Source organism: Danio rerio, chromosome 9 (assembly GCF_049306965.1).
Source record: "Danio rerio strain Tuebingen ecotype United States chromosome 9, GRCz12tu, whole genome shotgun sequence".
In the NCBI taxonomy this organism is placed as follows: Eukaryota; Metazoa; Chordata; class Actinopteri; order Cypriniformes; family Danionidae; genus Danio; species Danio rerio.
This window is the reverse complement of record NC_133184.1, coordinates 49802352-49817500: the sequence shown is the minus strand read 5'-3', so window position 1 is coordinate 49817500 and position 15149 is coordinate 49802352. Positions and strand designations below refer to the sequence as shown.

At 37.7% G+C, this 15149-nt stretch overlaps 1 protein-coding gene across 2 annotated transcripts in view; it reads right to left on the bottom strand.

Moving 5' to 3' along the window:
• Positions 1–14489, bottom strand: part of gpbar1 (G protein-coupled bile acid receptor 1) — a 15723-nt gene extending 1234 nt beyond the window's left edge. Inside the window, exons 1-3 of one of the 2 annotated variants that reach the window (XM_017357898.4) lie at positions 14337–14489; positions 6448–7037; positions 1–3658 (exon numbers count right to left, since the gene is read on the bottom strand). The exon at positions 1–3658 is cut by the window's left edge and continues 1234 nt beyond it. In XM_017357898.4, the coding sequence (XP_017213387.2) occupies positions 3191–3658; positions 6448–6999 (1020 nt within the window). In that variant the 5' untranslated portion in view covers positions 7000–7037; positions 14337–14489 and the 3' untranslated portion in view covers positions 1–3190. Of the gene's footprint in view, positions 3659–6447; positions 7147–14336 lie in introns of those variants that run through there. The other variant, XM_009304972.5, reaches the window with a different exon arrangement.
• Between the last annotated feature and the right edge of the window lie 660 nt (positions 14490–15149).

Genomic DNA, 15149 nt, shown 5'->3' with positions numbered 1-15149 from the left:
CAAATGCAGTACCTTCTGAGTAGTAGGCGATTTCGGACGCAGTCACAGTCCTATAAGACTATTCCCACAGAAGACATTTTACCATTTCAGTACCCTACTTATGCATTGTTTTTCTATGTAAATATGTGCTTGAAGGAGGTGTGTTGCTTTACTGCTCATATCTTATGCCTTTAAGATGCCATGTCAAGTCACGTTTAGCAGCGCCACTCACCAGTGTCAGTTACAAAACAGTGGACCAATCAGAAGAACTTAGGGGTGGAGAAAGCATTGCAAGTTTGTATTTACAGCAGTGGTCCTCAACCTTTTTATCACTGCGGACCGGTCAGCACTTTTTAAATTAAACCGTGGGGTGGGGGTGTTCATAGGTTGCTATGGGTTACCATCAAGGGGCAGCTTGGACCCGGAAACAGTATTACATACATCACCAACATGTCACCACTTAACAAGCGGATTTATAGCAGGGCACATGTGCAGGCAGCAGAGGACTGCGACGTGGCGCCAGATAAGTAGCTTGCACTCACAGGCCAAGCACCTCCACTGGAAATAACGAACTTGCGCAAACTCTAGAAAAGACGCGATATGCGAACGGCACTCAAAAGGCCGCCGTCATTTGCGATCTCCAGCAGTTGATCTTCTTGTACAGCTATGCTGGATTCACCTGATTTGTTGACAAATGGGTTGCGAATCTATTTTTTGGCAGTTTGTGGGTCCTTGACAGTGCCTTTTCCCCAGAGCAAAGACACTTTGCAAAGATGTCTGTTCCTTAACGTTACCTCTTTTGCTGCTTGTGGGTTTATTTGGGCGCTCAAGTGACCAAGATGCAAGAGAATACGGTCATTTTTAAAAAATAAAACATTTTTCCAAACTAAAGATCGTTCAGTCTAAGATAATAAATAAAACAGAAATAATTAATGGTTTCTTCTGCGGCCTGATACCAATTGATCCAGGGTGCGCAGATATACAAATCTGTTGACAGTTTAAAGGTGCAGTAGGTGATCTTCCACAATGCTTACAGCTTAGCATAAATCTCTGAATCACAGTCCCTCCTCTGCCATCCAGAGCCACGCCTCCTGAAACACGAGCACAGCAAAAGAACCCTCTCTCATGTGGCGACGTGCAAGCCAAACTGACATGCTATTTTGAATTGAATATTTAGAGTTGCATGGTGAACAATATAAGGAGAGACTAGGCAGAATAGTGGTATTGTGTTTTGTTGTTAAACTAATTAAAATCTACATTATCGATACTGTAAAAGGTCCCTTATGAAACTAAAAATAGTCTTATCAATCTTTCATAGAAAGATTTTAGTAGCTAAACAACACTTCTGTGAAGATATAGCCCATCTGTAACAACAACATATAACGTTACATCAGCTTTGCTTGAAGATAAAACAGTTTTTAAACAGAGCATTGCCTGTCTAAGAGAAATCCTTCAGACATGGTGTCATCCTTTCTCCAGCGTGCAAAGGTAACTCCATTATTGATTTAGGTTTTTAAAAAGTTTTGATTCAGCAGGTTTTTACCGATCTCGCCCGCGCATGCTCTCTCGTGAACGTGCGGCGATTGGCGGATATGCATTTAAAGGCTGCGCAGTTGTTCAGATCTGCATTTGCTGACAGACAGATTGGGCTACTTATCGGAATTATGAGAGATGTCGGCCCGACTCTATTTAATTAGATGAACATTTTTTAGTTTTATGCCTTACCCAAAATATAAAAATCCATTTAGATCATTTACTGTAGAGACTTTCATCCAGCAAAAAATGCCTCTGAAGACAATCACTTAATACACCTTTAAGCTACCTGTCATAATTTTCAGCCCAAAATATTTAATTGGATGAACATTTAGTAGTCCAATGCCTTACCCAGAATATAAAAATATACACATATATATATACATTAGAATCGTTTACTTGAAGAGACTTTCAAGCAGCACAACAAAACATGTTTCTGAAGACCTATTGCACCTTTAATCTTCTTATTTTAAAAGTTTATAGTAGTGTTTTTTTTTGTATTTCCTCTAGTAAACGTTAATCAAACACCATAACATAATCTTCCCACCAATTTGAATGCCAATTTGCCCCCAAAATATTCCTCCATTTAAAAAAAAAATCTTTTTTGCAATCTTAATTTCCATTTCATGCCAACTTTTTAAAGGGCACCTAGGTTACCCCTTTTTTCAGATTTAATATAAGTCTTTTGCATCTCTAGAATGTGTATATAAAGTTTCAGATCAAAATACCCATCAGATTTTTCATTATACCTTTTACAAGATGCTGTTTTATACTGATTTCCAGCAGGGGGTGGTTTTGTCGTACTGCGCCTTTAAGACGAGTTTTTCCCGCCTGCTGTTTCTACATGCCTCCTCCCTCAGCTGCGTCAGACAACAGACAGACTTAAAGGAAGAAGGTCTCATGTAGCGTTTGTGAGATACTACAGTAAGAACTAACCTTTACTAATCAGTATTGTGAAGTTGCATTGATGAGTCACACACAATATCGTTACAAAGTTAACGCGCGCGCGCACGCACGCATGCAGGCAGGCAGGCAGGCAGGCAGGCAGACAGACAGAGCGCGCTTAGCTTAGTTAAGGCTAACCTCAAATACTGTGTGGATATCTGTTACGATAATGTACAAAATAAACCTGATTTAACTTCCACAAACCGGGATTGAAGCGTCTTCTTTTATAATTGTTCTGACACGCGGCTGTGCTGATGAAGTAAAGCTGAAGTAAAATGCTGTAATTAATTACACACATACTCTGTTTTATAACACTTTAAACATGTGAAATTCACTCTTAATCACGTTTGATGATGCTTTGCTTTTATTCCCGGTTGTTTTGCGTATGTCTGGTCTTGTTGACATATACAGGTGACTACCGGAACATGTTAATGCGCGCAGCTGTCAATCAATTCGGTGGGCGGGGGGATCGCACACCTACGTAATGGTGCGATCGATTTGAAAACAGCTCCAATTGGCCGACCCTTTTTTTTTGTAGTTAAATTGAAAAAAAAGGACTGGGTGTGTTCATATCACCCCAGTATGACGGTCTAAACACTATACCAACACACAGATCTGTCCAAACAGCTTGAAAAGTAGATTTTTACCATAGGTGCCCTTTAACATAATCTCAAGCATTCAAACAGTAGTGCATATTTCCAAAAGAACATTAAATTCTCTTCTTGTTCCCTCATCAAATTGTAATATCTCTATCACTATGTCCTCGTCTCCAGCGGTTCCTCAGTTTCAGCATCACTCTTCTGATGGGCTCCGTGTACTGCTTGTTGGCTAGTCCCAAGATCAGCGGGATGACTGCCATGCTCCCGATCCCCGTGCAGGACATGATGATATATAAAGAGGAGCTGGGCAAGCTGACGCCGCTCTGCAGAGCCGTCACTGACATCAGCTGGTAGATGATATACGGCACCCAACACACCAAAAACGTAAGCGACACGGCGGCCACACATTTGGCGTATCGCAGATTCAGCTGCTGCTCTTGGTCTGATGTTTGTAAGCGATCTACGGCACGGTGGAGTTTACAGATGTCCTGCAGCTGTTTGCGCGCGATCCATAACACCCGTCCTGTCATGCACACGATGCACAGCATTGCCGGCAACACCAGTCCACAAACTTCCACATAAATGAAGGCTTTGGGAAAAACCTGTCAGAATGTTAATGGAGAACAGGTTTAATTGGTGTTGCTGCAGTTTATTCAGTTATACAGTTGAAGTCAAAATGATTAGCCCTCATGTACATTTTTTTTCTTCCAATAACTTCACAAATGATGTTTAACAGAGCAGGGAATTTTTCACAGTATTTCTTATAACATTTTTTTACTGGGAAACACCCATACACACTCATTCACACATATACACTACGGCCAGTTTAGTTTATTCAATTCCTCTAAAGAGCATGTCTTTGGACACAGAAATGCCAACTGACCCAGCCAGGACTCGAACCAGCCATCTTCTTGATGTGAGGTGACAGTGCTAACCACTGACCACATGAAAAACATTTCTGCTTATGTGCTATTTAGTTTTTATGCATTTCTAATGTGAGTTTGATCACCATCTTTGATAGGCTACAAATAGGCTACTTCAGATTTTAAAATAAAATAACTAGCAGTAGCAATTGGTGGTTCATTCCGCTGTGGCGACCCCTGATAAATCAGGGACTAAGCCGAAGGATAGTGAATGAATGAGCAATAGCCTAGCCTAACATTATGTGTTTTACATGTCAGTAGCCTCACAGCAAGAAGGTCGCTTGTTCGAGCCTCGACTGGGTCAGTTGGCATTTCTGTGTGGAGTTTGCATGTTCTTCCCGTGTTGGCGTGGGTTTCCTCCGAGTGCTTATTATAAATGAATAACAATATAATTTACTAAAGCTTTACTTTGATTTTAAAATGGAAAAAAAATATTTTTCCCTAAATAAATGTTTCAGTTGAACCATAGTAATGCAATTAATATAAAAACAACAATATTATCCCTTTAAGTAGATGTAATTTGTTTATCTTTGGGCAGAAAAAATAAATAAATATCGCACAATTTGAGGAAAATATATAAATTTAGCTGTAATTACAGTAATCAGTTTGATATATTATATGTTGGATAATTTAAAGTAATACTTAATAATTAATAAACACTTAATGATTAATAATTAAATTAAATAGTTTGATAAAAGGGTAAAAAAATATAGATTTTCAAGATAAATATCGTTTTGCCAAAGTAAGAGATCAAATAAATTGTGGTCTCTGAAGTAAACGATGTATTTTACTTTGCATGAATATATTTTTGTCCTGACCACAATAAATATTTTTGATTTAGAATAAATTCCATTTTAAAGTTTAAACCAGAGTTAAATTATACTTGAGTAAATAAATCAAAAAAGGTTTAATACAGTTGAAGTCAGAATTATTAGCCCCCTGTTTATTTTTTTCCCCAATATCTGTTTAACAGAGAGCAGATTTTCTTTCAACACATTTCTAAACATAATAGTTTTAATAACTCATTTCTAACTAACTAATAACTCACTTCTGTAGAGTATCAAAAAAAAAAAAAAAAAAAAAAATATATATATATATATATATATATATATATATATATATATATATATATATATATATATATATATATATATATATATATATATATATATATATATATATATATATATATATATAGCTTAAAGGGGCTAATAATGTTGACCTTAAAATGGGTTTTAAAAAATTAAAAACTGCTTTTATTCTAGCCAAAATAAGACTTTTTCCAGAAGAAAAAATATTATCAGACATACTGTGAAAAATTCTTTGCTCTGTTAAACATCATTTAGGAAATATTTTAAAAAGAAAAAAAAAATCAAAGGGGGGCTAATTATTTTGACTTGAACTATATAACATTCATTCATTAATGTTCCTTCAGCTTAGTCCCTTTCAAGAGTTCTTAGCTGATGATTGATAATAAAGCTTGTTTGGCATGAGAGAGCCCTGAGCTTTTGAGACCCTCGAGCCTTTGGCTCCCTCCCAATTGCAGGGCAAAGGGGAGTTTGAACTCAGGTAGATCTCGATGAACTTCCCCTAATTCTTTGTGGTTAATGACAGATACAGGGGATGGCTAAGGAGAGATGTATGGCTTGCGTGTTAAGTTGCGTGTTTTTTGGACTTTGGGAGGACGCCGGAGAATTCGGGGAAAAACCCACACGAGCATGGGGAGAACGAGCAAACTCCAAACAGAAATGTTGACTAGAGGAGGGGGAAAGGAGGAGGAGTAGGGGTGGGTAGAGGGGGATTCTTCAAGACGAAGATGCTGAGATAAGAAAACTCTGGTTATTTATAGTGAGTTGGGAATCATCTGATTGGTGAATTATTCGAAAGCTGATGCGGGACCAGCTGTGGTCAATCATAAGCATGTGATCCTCTCGAAATTAGTTTATAAAGCAACTTATTCATCAGGGTTTAAAATGTAATGAACCGCCAACTTATCCAGCAGATGCTTTACTCAGCGAATGCCCTTCCAGCTGCAACCCATTACTGGGAAACACCCATACACACTCATGCACTACGGACATTAAGCTTACCCAATTCACCCATATTGCAAATGCCAACAGACCCAGCTGAGGCTGGAACCAGCAACCTTCTTGCAGTGAGGCAACATCGCTACCCACTGTGCCACTGTGTCGACCTACTATGGTCAATTTAGTTTATTCAATTCATCTAGAGCGCATGTGTTTAGACTGTGGGGGAAACCTGTAGGAAACCCACACCAACACGAGGGGAAAATGCAAACAGAAATGCCATTTTGCCCAGTCAGGACTCTAACCATCAACTTTTTTCTTGCTATAAGGCGACAGTGCTAACCCATGTCGCCACCATGTCGCCCCTTTTCTGCTGTGTTTATGAATATAATTGTATTCATTACATTTTTTACATGTTTAAAATGAAGTCTGAAGTCTAACCTGTTTGTAGGAGCAGACCTCATCCTCCTTGGAAGCGTTATGAGAAGTTTGTGATCTCCAGAACGTCTCGTTCGAGTCTAAACTCTTATTGGATGCTGCTTCAATCCAGTTGTTCCATCCGAAAGCAGGAAGTGATGCGTAAAGCAATGGAGGAAGCCAAACCGTCAATAGCGCCAACGGGAAACATCGATGAACCCAGAACTGACTGTGATGGAGCGGGCTGACGATGCAGAGGTAGCGCTCGTAATGCACCATCACCAAATTGAACAGGAATGACAGGAACAGAAAGTTGGGAAAGATGTACATGACCAGGCAGTGTCTGAAATCCAGCTGTCGGTCCAGGCTCATGCGGGGAATGAAGGGAAGCGTGATACCCGTGCATAAATCGGCCACCAGGAGACTCAAGAAGAAGTAATTGGGAGTGTTGTGGAGCTGCCGGTTGCATGCAATGCCGATTATGATGAAGAGGTTGGTGAAGATGATGATGGAGGAAAGTGGGACTGTGAGATAGAAGATCAGCTTTTCTCTGCTCAGTTTGTCCTCTGGATCCATGATGGTTAAGCCGTCTCCATCTGCTGTAAGGGTGAGTCCTGAAAACATAGGAACCGCACAGTCAATGGGTCTTGCCAACTTAATCTCACGAGGAAGCACAACTATTTTACGTATTGTTGACTGATTGTACAAGTTCATACGTTTCATTTGTATGAAAATGTATGATTTTTAAAAAAAGGAGATGTGGCCTAATCAGGGTACGAATAACAGGGGGTTTGGGGAGGCCTAACCCCCCTTAATTAAAGCTTGATCCCCTTTGACTGGCGATTGACTGTAAGTGTTCACAGGACTGTTTTCTTATTAAATGGGTGTTTGATTCTCCATAATGCCTAAAAGTAAAGTCAAATTAGATCTTTAGTTTGTATAGCTTGACTTGAGTGATGTCTGAAATCGCCAATCAGAGGATAGGATACTGTAAATATCCCACAAAACACCAAAAAACATATAAAAATTTTATTAATAAGTTAGATGTTATTTAAATAAATACATAAATTTAATTAACTGAAGCATGTATTACACAAACTATGTATGTTATTGAATCATCAATTTGTAAAAAAAACTCATAGAATCTCTCTCTCTCTCTCTCTCTCTCTCTCTCTCTCTCTCTATAAATATATATACATACATACATATGCATACAGTTGAAGTCAGAATTATTAGCCCCCATTTATTTTTCCCCCAATTTCTGTTTAACGGAGAGAGGATCTTTTTAACACATTTCTAAACACAATAGTTTTAATAACTCTCTAATAGCTGATTTATTTTATCTTTGCCATGATGACTGTAAATACTATTTGGCTAGATATTTTTCAAGACGCTTCTATACAGCTTAAAGTGACATTTAAAGGCTTAATTAGGTTAACTAGACAGGTTAGGGTAATAAGGGAAGTTATTGTATAATGGTGGTTTATTCTGTAGAGCAGTGGTCGCCAAACTTGTTCCTGGAGGGCCGGTGTCCAGCAGATTTTAGCTCCAGCCCTAATCAAACACACCTGAACTAGCTAATCAAGCTCTTACTTGGTATACTTGAATCACCCAGGCAGTTGTGTTGAAGCAAGTTGGAGCTAAACTCTGCAGGGACACTGGCCCTCCAGGACCGAGATGGGTGACCCCTGCTGTAGAGTATCGAAAAAATATATAGCTTAAAGGGGCTAATAATTTTGACCTTAAAATGGTGTTTAATTAATTTAAAACAGATTTTACTCTTGCCGAAATAAAACAAATCCTCCAGTAGAAAACATATTTTCAGACACACTGTAAAAATGTACTTAATCTGTTACGCCTGTTTCACACCGCAAGCGTCAGCGGCGCGTGAGCAGAGCGTGAGCAGCGCGTATGTCGAGCAGTAGCAGCACGCAGGCGTTTGCCTTTCACACCAGCTGCGTCTGCAGCGCGCAGCTCTTCGGCAGCTGCTGCAGAGATCAACCTATCTCTGTCTATTCTATCTACTTGCCCATGTCTCTCTATATACAAATACACGTTTTAAACTTTTCATCTGCACCAAGGCCCCTCCTATGCTGTTTCTTTAACCTGCAAATGTTTATTTTACAAATTTTATATATCAAATAGTACTGTCTGCTTCTCAAGCTAACTTATATGAGAATTGTCTACAGTCAGAAGACAATCGCCAGTGCTATCATGTCATTTGTTTTTTGATTATCAGGTTGCTGTAGACCTAGTTATAATCATATTTATACAATATAGTAATAATGATATTTATACAAACTAGTGTTACTTTCTCCGCTTCAGTGATGTCCAGCGGCAGAATAACAGCTCGTTAATTCATGCTCGTGCAGAGGATGAGACGGACAAAAGTAACCAATGCATGCCATTCTTTTACTTATTTTCGTGTTGTCAGGTTCACAGTGCAAACAGCTCCCGGTAGGAATAATTCGAGTGAACATAAAACAAAGCCGATTAAAACTTTCTTCCTCTGCTCAGCTGCACAGAACACAGCGAGCTCACATAATCCAGCATGCGTGTCGAACTACACTACCCACAATACACTGCGCTATGGACTACAAATCCCGTAAATATTCCATTTCCCCTCTCCTACAACACTAGTGTGCAACTTAAGCAAAACTGATAGTAAAATTGTTTTACATTTGGTTTTGTAGTTTGGGCCTAAATAAATGTTTGTTGCCGTTTTAAATCGTTTTAAGTGAATTTGAATGACTATATATAAACCATTTGACATTATTAACGCATTTATTGGGTAAAATTGCTAATTTTTACTGTCATTCAATGTGTTTTGGTCATTATCAATGCACTGTCACTTTAATTGAGCGTGAGCAGCGCGTCAAAAATAGACCCAGCGCCGAAACTATCGCTGCACTGCTGCTTCGGCGACGCTCACGCCTCGCTCTGACGCGCTGCTGCTGCGTGCGGTATGAAAGCTCTAATCTGTTAACATGGACGCCGAAAACACACGCGCTGCTCACGCTCTGCTCACGCGCCGCTGACGCTTGCGGTGTGAAACAGGCGTTAAGCATCATTTGGGAAATATTTAAAAAAAGAACAAAAGAAAGAAATAAAATGGGGGCTAATAATATATATATATTATTGAAACAATAATCTATGCAAAATGTAAAATAAAGCATGAAACAAGGGAAAAGGCAAACAACATATATGACCTACAAAAAGACACAGTGGTGCATGTAAAGAAGGAAAGAGAAAAAACATACAAATCTTCAGAAATTAAACACTATTATGCCCCATTCACACAGGGCTTCAACGTCAACGCTTGACAGAAGGCGTGTCTGAAGTTGGGGCTGACGCGATCGTCATAGCAGCGTCAGCCAATGAATTTAGTCCACAGTCGGCTACTGTCTGAGCTGGTGTACTAGCATACAGCGATCTGACTGGCTTGCGGTTCTGTCCATGCTTGAAAAGTTGAGAAAGTCCCAACTTTTGCAGTGAGCAATGCCTCCGAAGTGGCACTGATGGATCCACAATGCAGTTCTGCAACGCCTGATGTCACCCATTCAAAGTGAATGGGAAGAGTTGAAGCTGAGACCCGTGTAAATCTTTATGGTGCTTTAGAAACAAAGACAGGATCCCACATTTTATATATATGTATGTGTGTGTATATGTTCTTATAATTATTTCAAATTGTTTTATATTCAGTGTCATGCTACATTAGTAGACTTCCTAATGTAATAAGACAAATTGTGAGGAACAGAATGAAATTGAAGTCAGTGATGATATTTCAATCAATTGAAGGAAATGAGGCTAATTGAATTATAAGAGTTTTCATCCCTCAGTATGCAGACTGATAATTCTGTTTGCATTTGACCTTCTTGCAAAGCTCAAAACAACTAATATATCATTGCAACACGATGCACAATTGCCACTTGTGCTTTAAAATTCTATAGAAAGCAGATAAAACCACAGCCAAAACTTCCTGCGTGAACTTTCACATGATAACCTTTCTTCTCAAACCAGAGCTGCACAACTCACAAAAACTTCTGGCTAGTGGTTAAATATTCATACTGGATCATGTTTCTATTTGTATTAAACAATAGTATTATATTCTTCTGCTATCAAATATCCATCACCATCCAACTTTCCTTCCCATTCAAAGGGAAATTAAAGTTGAGTTGTGAATTTCAGCTATGATTTTAAATCAGCACACTATTAATGACGTAACTACTCTGTAAGAAGTGGTAACCGATGATTATTACCTTAAAGTCATAGTTTACCCAAAGCTGAACAATCATTCATTCATTTTCTTTATGGCTTAGTCCCTTTATTAATCCGGGGTCGCCACAGTGGAATGAACCGCCAACTTATCCAGCATGTTTTTTTTTTTGTTTTTTTTTTTAACGCAGCGGATGCCCTTCCATCTCTGGGAACCAAAGCTGAACATTCTGTCACTATTTACTTACTCTTCACCTTTATCAACCCTATTTGAGTTTCTTTCTTCTTTTAAACACAAAAGATATTTTGAAATATGTTGGAGATTTGTTATTTCTTCAGAATATCTTCTTCGTGTTTAACAGATTACAAAATTATTGCCGGTTTGGAATTACTTGAAGCTGTCTTTAAAGAAAGCCGATTTTACGTTTTGGGTGAACTGTCCCCGCAACTTGTTTGAACCCATTAAAATGAGTTTTGTTTGTATGCAGGCTGGTTAAGTGATGTGAAGTAATATTTTTTATTTGAATAAATGATGTTCTCATTTTAGGCTACCCCTTTTTTTTTGCATAAAAACAAATAAAAGCACTACATTGGTGTCTTGTTTGCAAAACAAAATGTTTGATTTTGAGCTTTTGGTTGATTCAAAATTATACTCAGATTCAAAACATTTACACTGAAACCAGAATAGTTACGTTTAAAGAACAGTTTTAATGGAAAATAAGATGAAAGATAAGTTATAATAAATATATTTATGTACAATTTCTTTGTAAATATTAAGTAAAATACAATTTGAAGATGTCACTTTTTGTCATCAATTGAACAAATGTTTTTAAAAACATCTTGAGTTTTAGTGGAAGATTTCAAATCATGCTGTATTTCAAGCAAACATTAAAGCGTTTGGATTTTTAAGAAAATATCATGTAGATTATAAACTCTTTAAAAAAGGGATTAGTTGATTCAACTTAAAAAAAGCTAAGTAAAACTTTAATTTTTAAATTGATTAAATGACTTTAAAAAGGTAAGTATACTCGTTGTTTTTAAAGGGCACCTATTTTACCCCTTTTTTAAAATTTAATATAAATTGTGTCTTCAGAATGTGTCTGTAAAGTTTCAGCTCAAAACACCCATCAGATTATTTGTTACACCTTTTAGAATATTGGAATTTTCTGCTTTGAACACAGTAGCCGCGTTTCCACTATCGCGCCTAAAGTGAGCGAGCCAAGGCCAGTCGCGCTTCCACTGTCACTTCCGGGGCCTAATCGGGCCAAATCGGGGCTTTCTTAGGGCCAGCGGCTGGCCTCTTTCGGCCCGCCGAATACCTTGGGTCAAAGAGGGCCAACTGGGGTTTCGGGGTGGAGTGAAAGGAGAGGTGAAGTGCGGACACAGCTTTCCGAATGCACACGAGTACATGCGCCAAACAAATAAATAAATTAGGGGAAGATTTTTGCGTATGATCGCTCTTAAGTGTCCCCTTTAAATGTAAGGCTGTTGCATAAAATAATAAAGTTTTAAAATATAAGTGACTTTTCTTTGCTGCATCCTCCTTGATGTTTCAATAACGCATAATAATCTTTACACCATATTAAACGCACAGCAGATAGTAAAGGTTTTTGAGAGTTTTTTCATGTTTAAAAGGTGTGTTTGTTCGCGTTTCGATGCTTGTATGTGTGTGAGACTGAGCAAAGGAGCGCTCCCTTCACAGCTCTGTTGATGCCGCGCGGCTTTTTTCTTTTGGATATTTATTTTGGAGATAATACACTCTATGAATACAACAGAAAGACATGAAACTTTACAAATTTTATGTCCACTTTTGTAGGCTCAAAACAATAGTGTCATATCTTCATAAAATAGCCTAAGCTATATTGAAATAGTTGAAAGAATTACAAATATCGGATATAATAAAATCACATTAAATAAACAAACCAGCAAATATGACAGGATACACATTAATATCTACTGCTGTATGGACATCCGTTATGTTAACGTACAAAAAATAAACCTGATTTAACATCCAAGAACCGGCTGTGGTAATAAAGTAAAGCTGAAGTGAATCGCTGTAATACATTACAAACATGCACTGTTTTAGAAACGTTTTAAACTTGTAAAACTGATTCTTGATCACATTTGATGATCATTGATGATCACAGAGAGCTGAACAGATCTTGTTGATATATTTATACGTTTTAGTTCGGAGACATGTTAATGCCCAGCTGTCAATCAATTTGGTGTGGGTGGGGAAACCGCACTCATACACAGCAAAATCCTCTGAGTAAAATTTACTCAGTCTTTAAATAAAGGCAAACAGGTTGGTAATAAGTAAAGCTGCTGTTTGTCGAATTGTTTATTGATTGTGTTGATCCTCTGCTGAGATTTTGAGACTCGATGTAGTATATTTCAGCTGATTTCATCTAAGGCTGTGACTTAAGTCAGTTGTAGTTTTGTGTTTCTCCTCTGTGTTTCTGCTTAACAACAGCAGGTGTTCATCATCAGTCCTCAATCATCACCTATTTAACTAACTCAATTTAGAGAGGGACCAAATACTATCTAAACTGAGTAAATATTACTCAAAGGATTTTGCTGTGTATATCACGTTGTGGTGGGACTCAAAATGGGAGGGATTTGGATCCTATTTTAACTTCAGGAAATAAAATTAAAAACTTATTAGCTTTCTATCACTCCAATTAGGCTGTGGACACACTATACCTACACACAGTTCTGTTCAAACAGCTTACAAAAGATGATTTTCATCGTAGGTGCCCTTTAAAGTGATTAGTTGACTTTACTTTAAATAAAGGTAAGTAAACGTGTTGTTTTCAAAGTGATTGGTTGACTTACTGTATAAAAAGTGACCTAACCTGTTGTTTTCAAAGTGATTAGTTAACTTTAAAAAAGGTGCTAAACATGTTGTTTTTAAAGTGATTGGTTGACTAAAAAAAAGAAGAGTAAACCTGTTGTTTTTAAAGTGATTAGCTGACTTCAAAAGAGAGTAAACCCACTGCTTTTTAAAGCAATTAGTTGGCTTTACTTTAAAAAAGCAAGTAAACCATGTTGCCCTAAAATTATGTAAATGAAACATAGACATTATTTAGTTTTATTACTAATTCTCACTGTTCACTAGTGGCTTACTACTTGCCTATTATTGAATAAGATATTGGTAAGATATTAGCTGTTCATTTGTACTTAAAAAAAGTATGTTCTGGATGATCTTATAGTATTCTTAATCCTTCTCAATTCCTAAACCCAACTACTAATAAAAAAGCTAAAGCTTTGTAAACATTTGAGGCTGAATAAATAGTGTGTAGACTGTCAGTTTTGGGGAAACATTGTTGCTTTCAAGGCAACTGTTTTTTAAAGGGATGGTTTACCCAAAATGAAAATTATGTTAGCATTTACTCACCTTTATGAGTTTATTTCATCTGTTAAACACAAAAGAACATATTTCAAAGATAGCTAGAAACCTGCATCCATTGACTTCCATGGTAATTGTTTTTCTTACTATGAAAGTTAGTGGATACAGATTTTCAGCTTTCTTCAAAATGTCAACTGAAGAAAAAAATAGTAACTAATTGCTTTTTAAAGTGCAGTTTGTAGTGTAAAATTTGATTTCAGTTGTGTTATCCTAAACTGTAGTTCACTTTAAATGCTTCAGCCGGCTTAAATGAGGCAGTGAAACTATGAGAAAAATGTCAGACACTCACCATATGAAAGTCAGTCTTCATCCAGCAGATTGTCATGCGATTTTTCCCTCCATGCGTGAATCAGTGAGTCCACGAGTATCCTTTCACATGTGAACTCTCTCTGTGTTTTTCTCCTCTCTCGAGTGTTTGCGGACCGAGATGTGAACTCAAGTCAAAGAGCAGGCGCTCCAGCAGGATGCTTCTTAAAGAGACAGTGACCTCATTCTCTCTCATGAAGCATCGCCGGTGAGGTATTTCAACTCAGGAAACCACAGTTTACACTTTATTTATGAGATAGATGTGGGAGGCATGAAAACATGCAATGCTGATATCTAATTGTGTATTTATGTCATAAAAGTGGCCAGGGTTTACTCACATTTAAGAGGTGGTTTGTACAAGTAGTATAAACTAAATAGAGAAAGTTTCATCTAGGTTTGTTCTACTAAGTAAGTTGTAACTTTTTAATATTTTTGTGAAACCCTGTTATTTCAAGATATGTTGTAAAGTAAGAGTAGAAGCTTAGGTGCAAAAATATATATTTTATTTAAATATACACTCGCTGGCCACTTTATTAGGTACACCTTACTAGTACAGGGTTGGACCCACTTTTGCTTTTAGAACTGCCTTAAACCTTGTGGCAGAGATTCAGCAAGGTACTGGAAATATATGGAGGTTTTGTTTCATATTGACATACAGGGATGGTCATGCTCAGCAACAGATATTTAACTCAGGTAGGCTGTGGCTTTGACACGATGCTCAATTGGTACTAATGGGCCCAAAGTGTGCCAAGAAAATATCCCCCACACCATTACACCACCACCACCAGCCTGAACT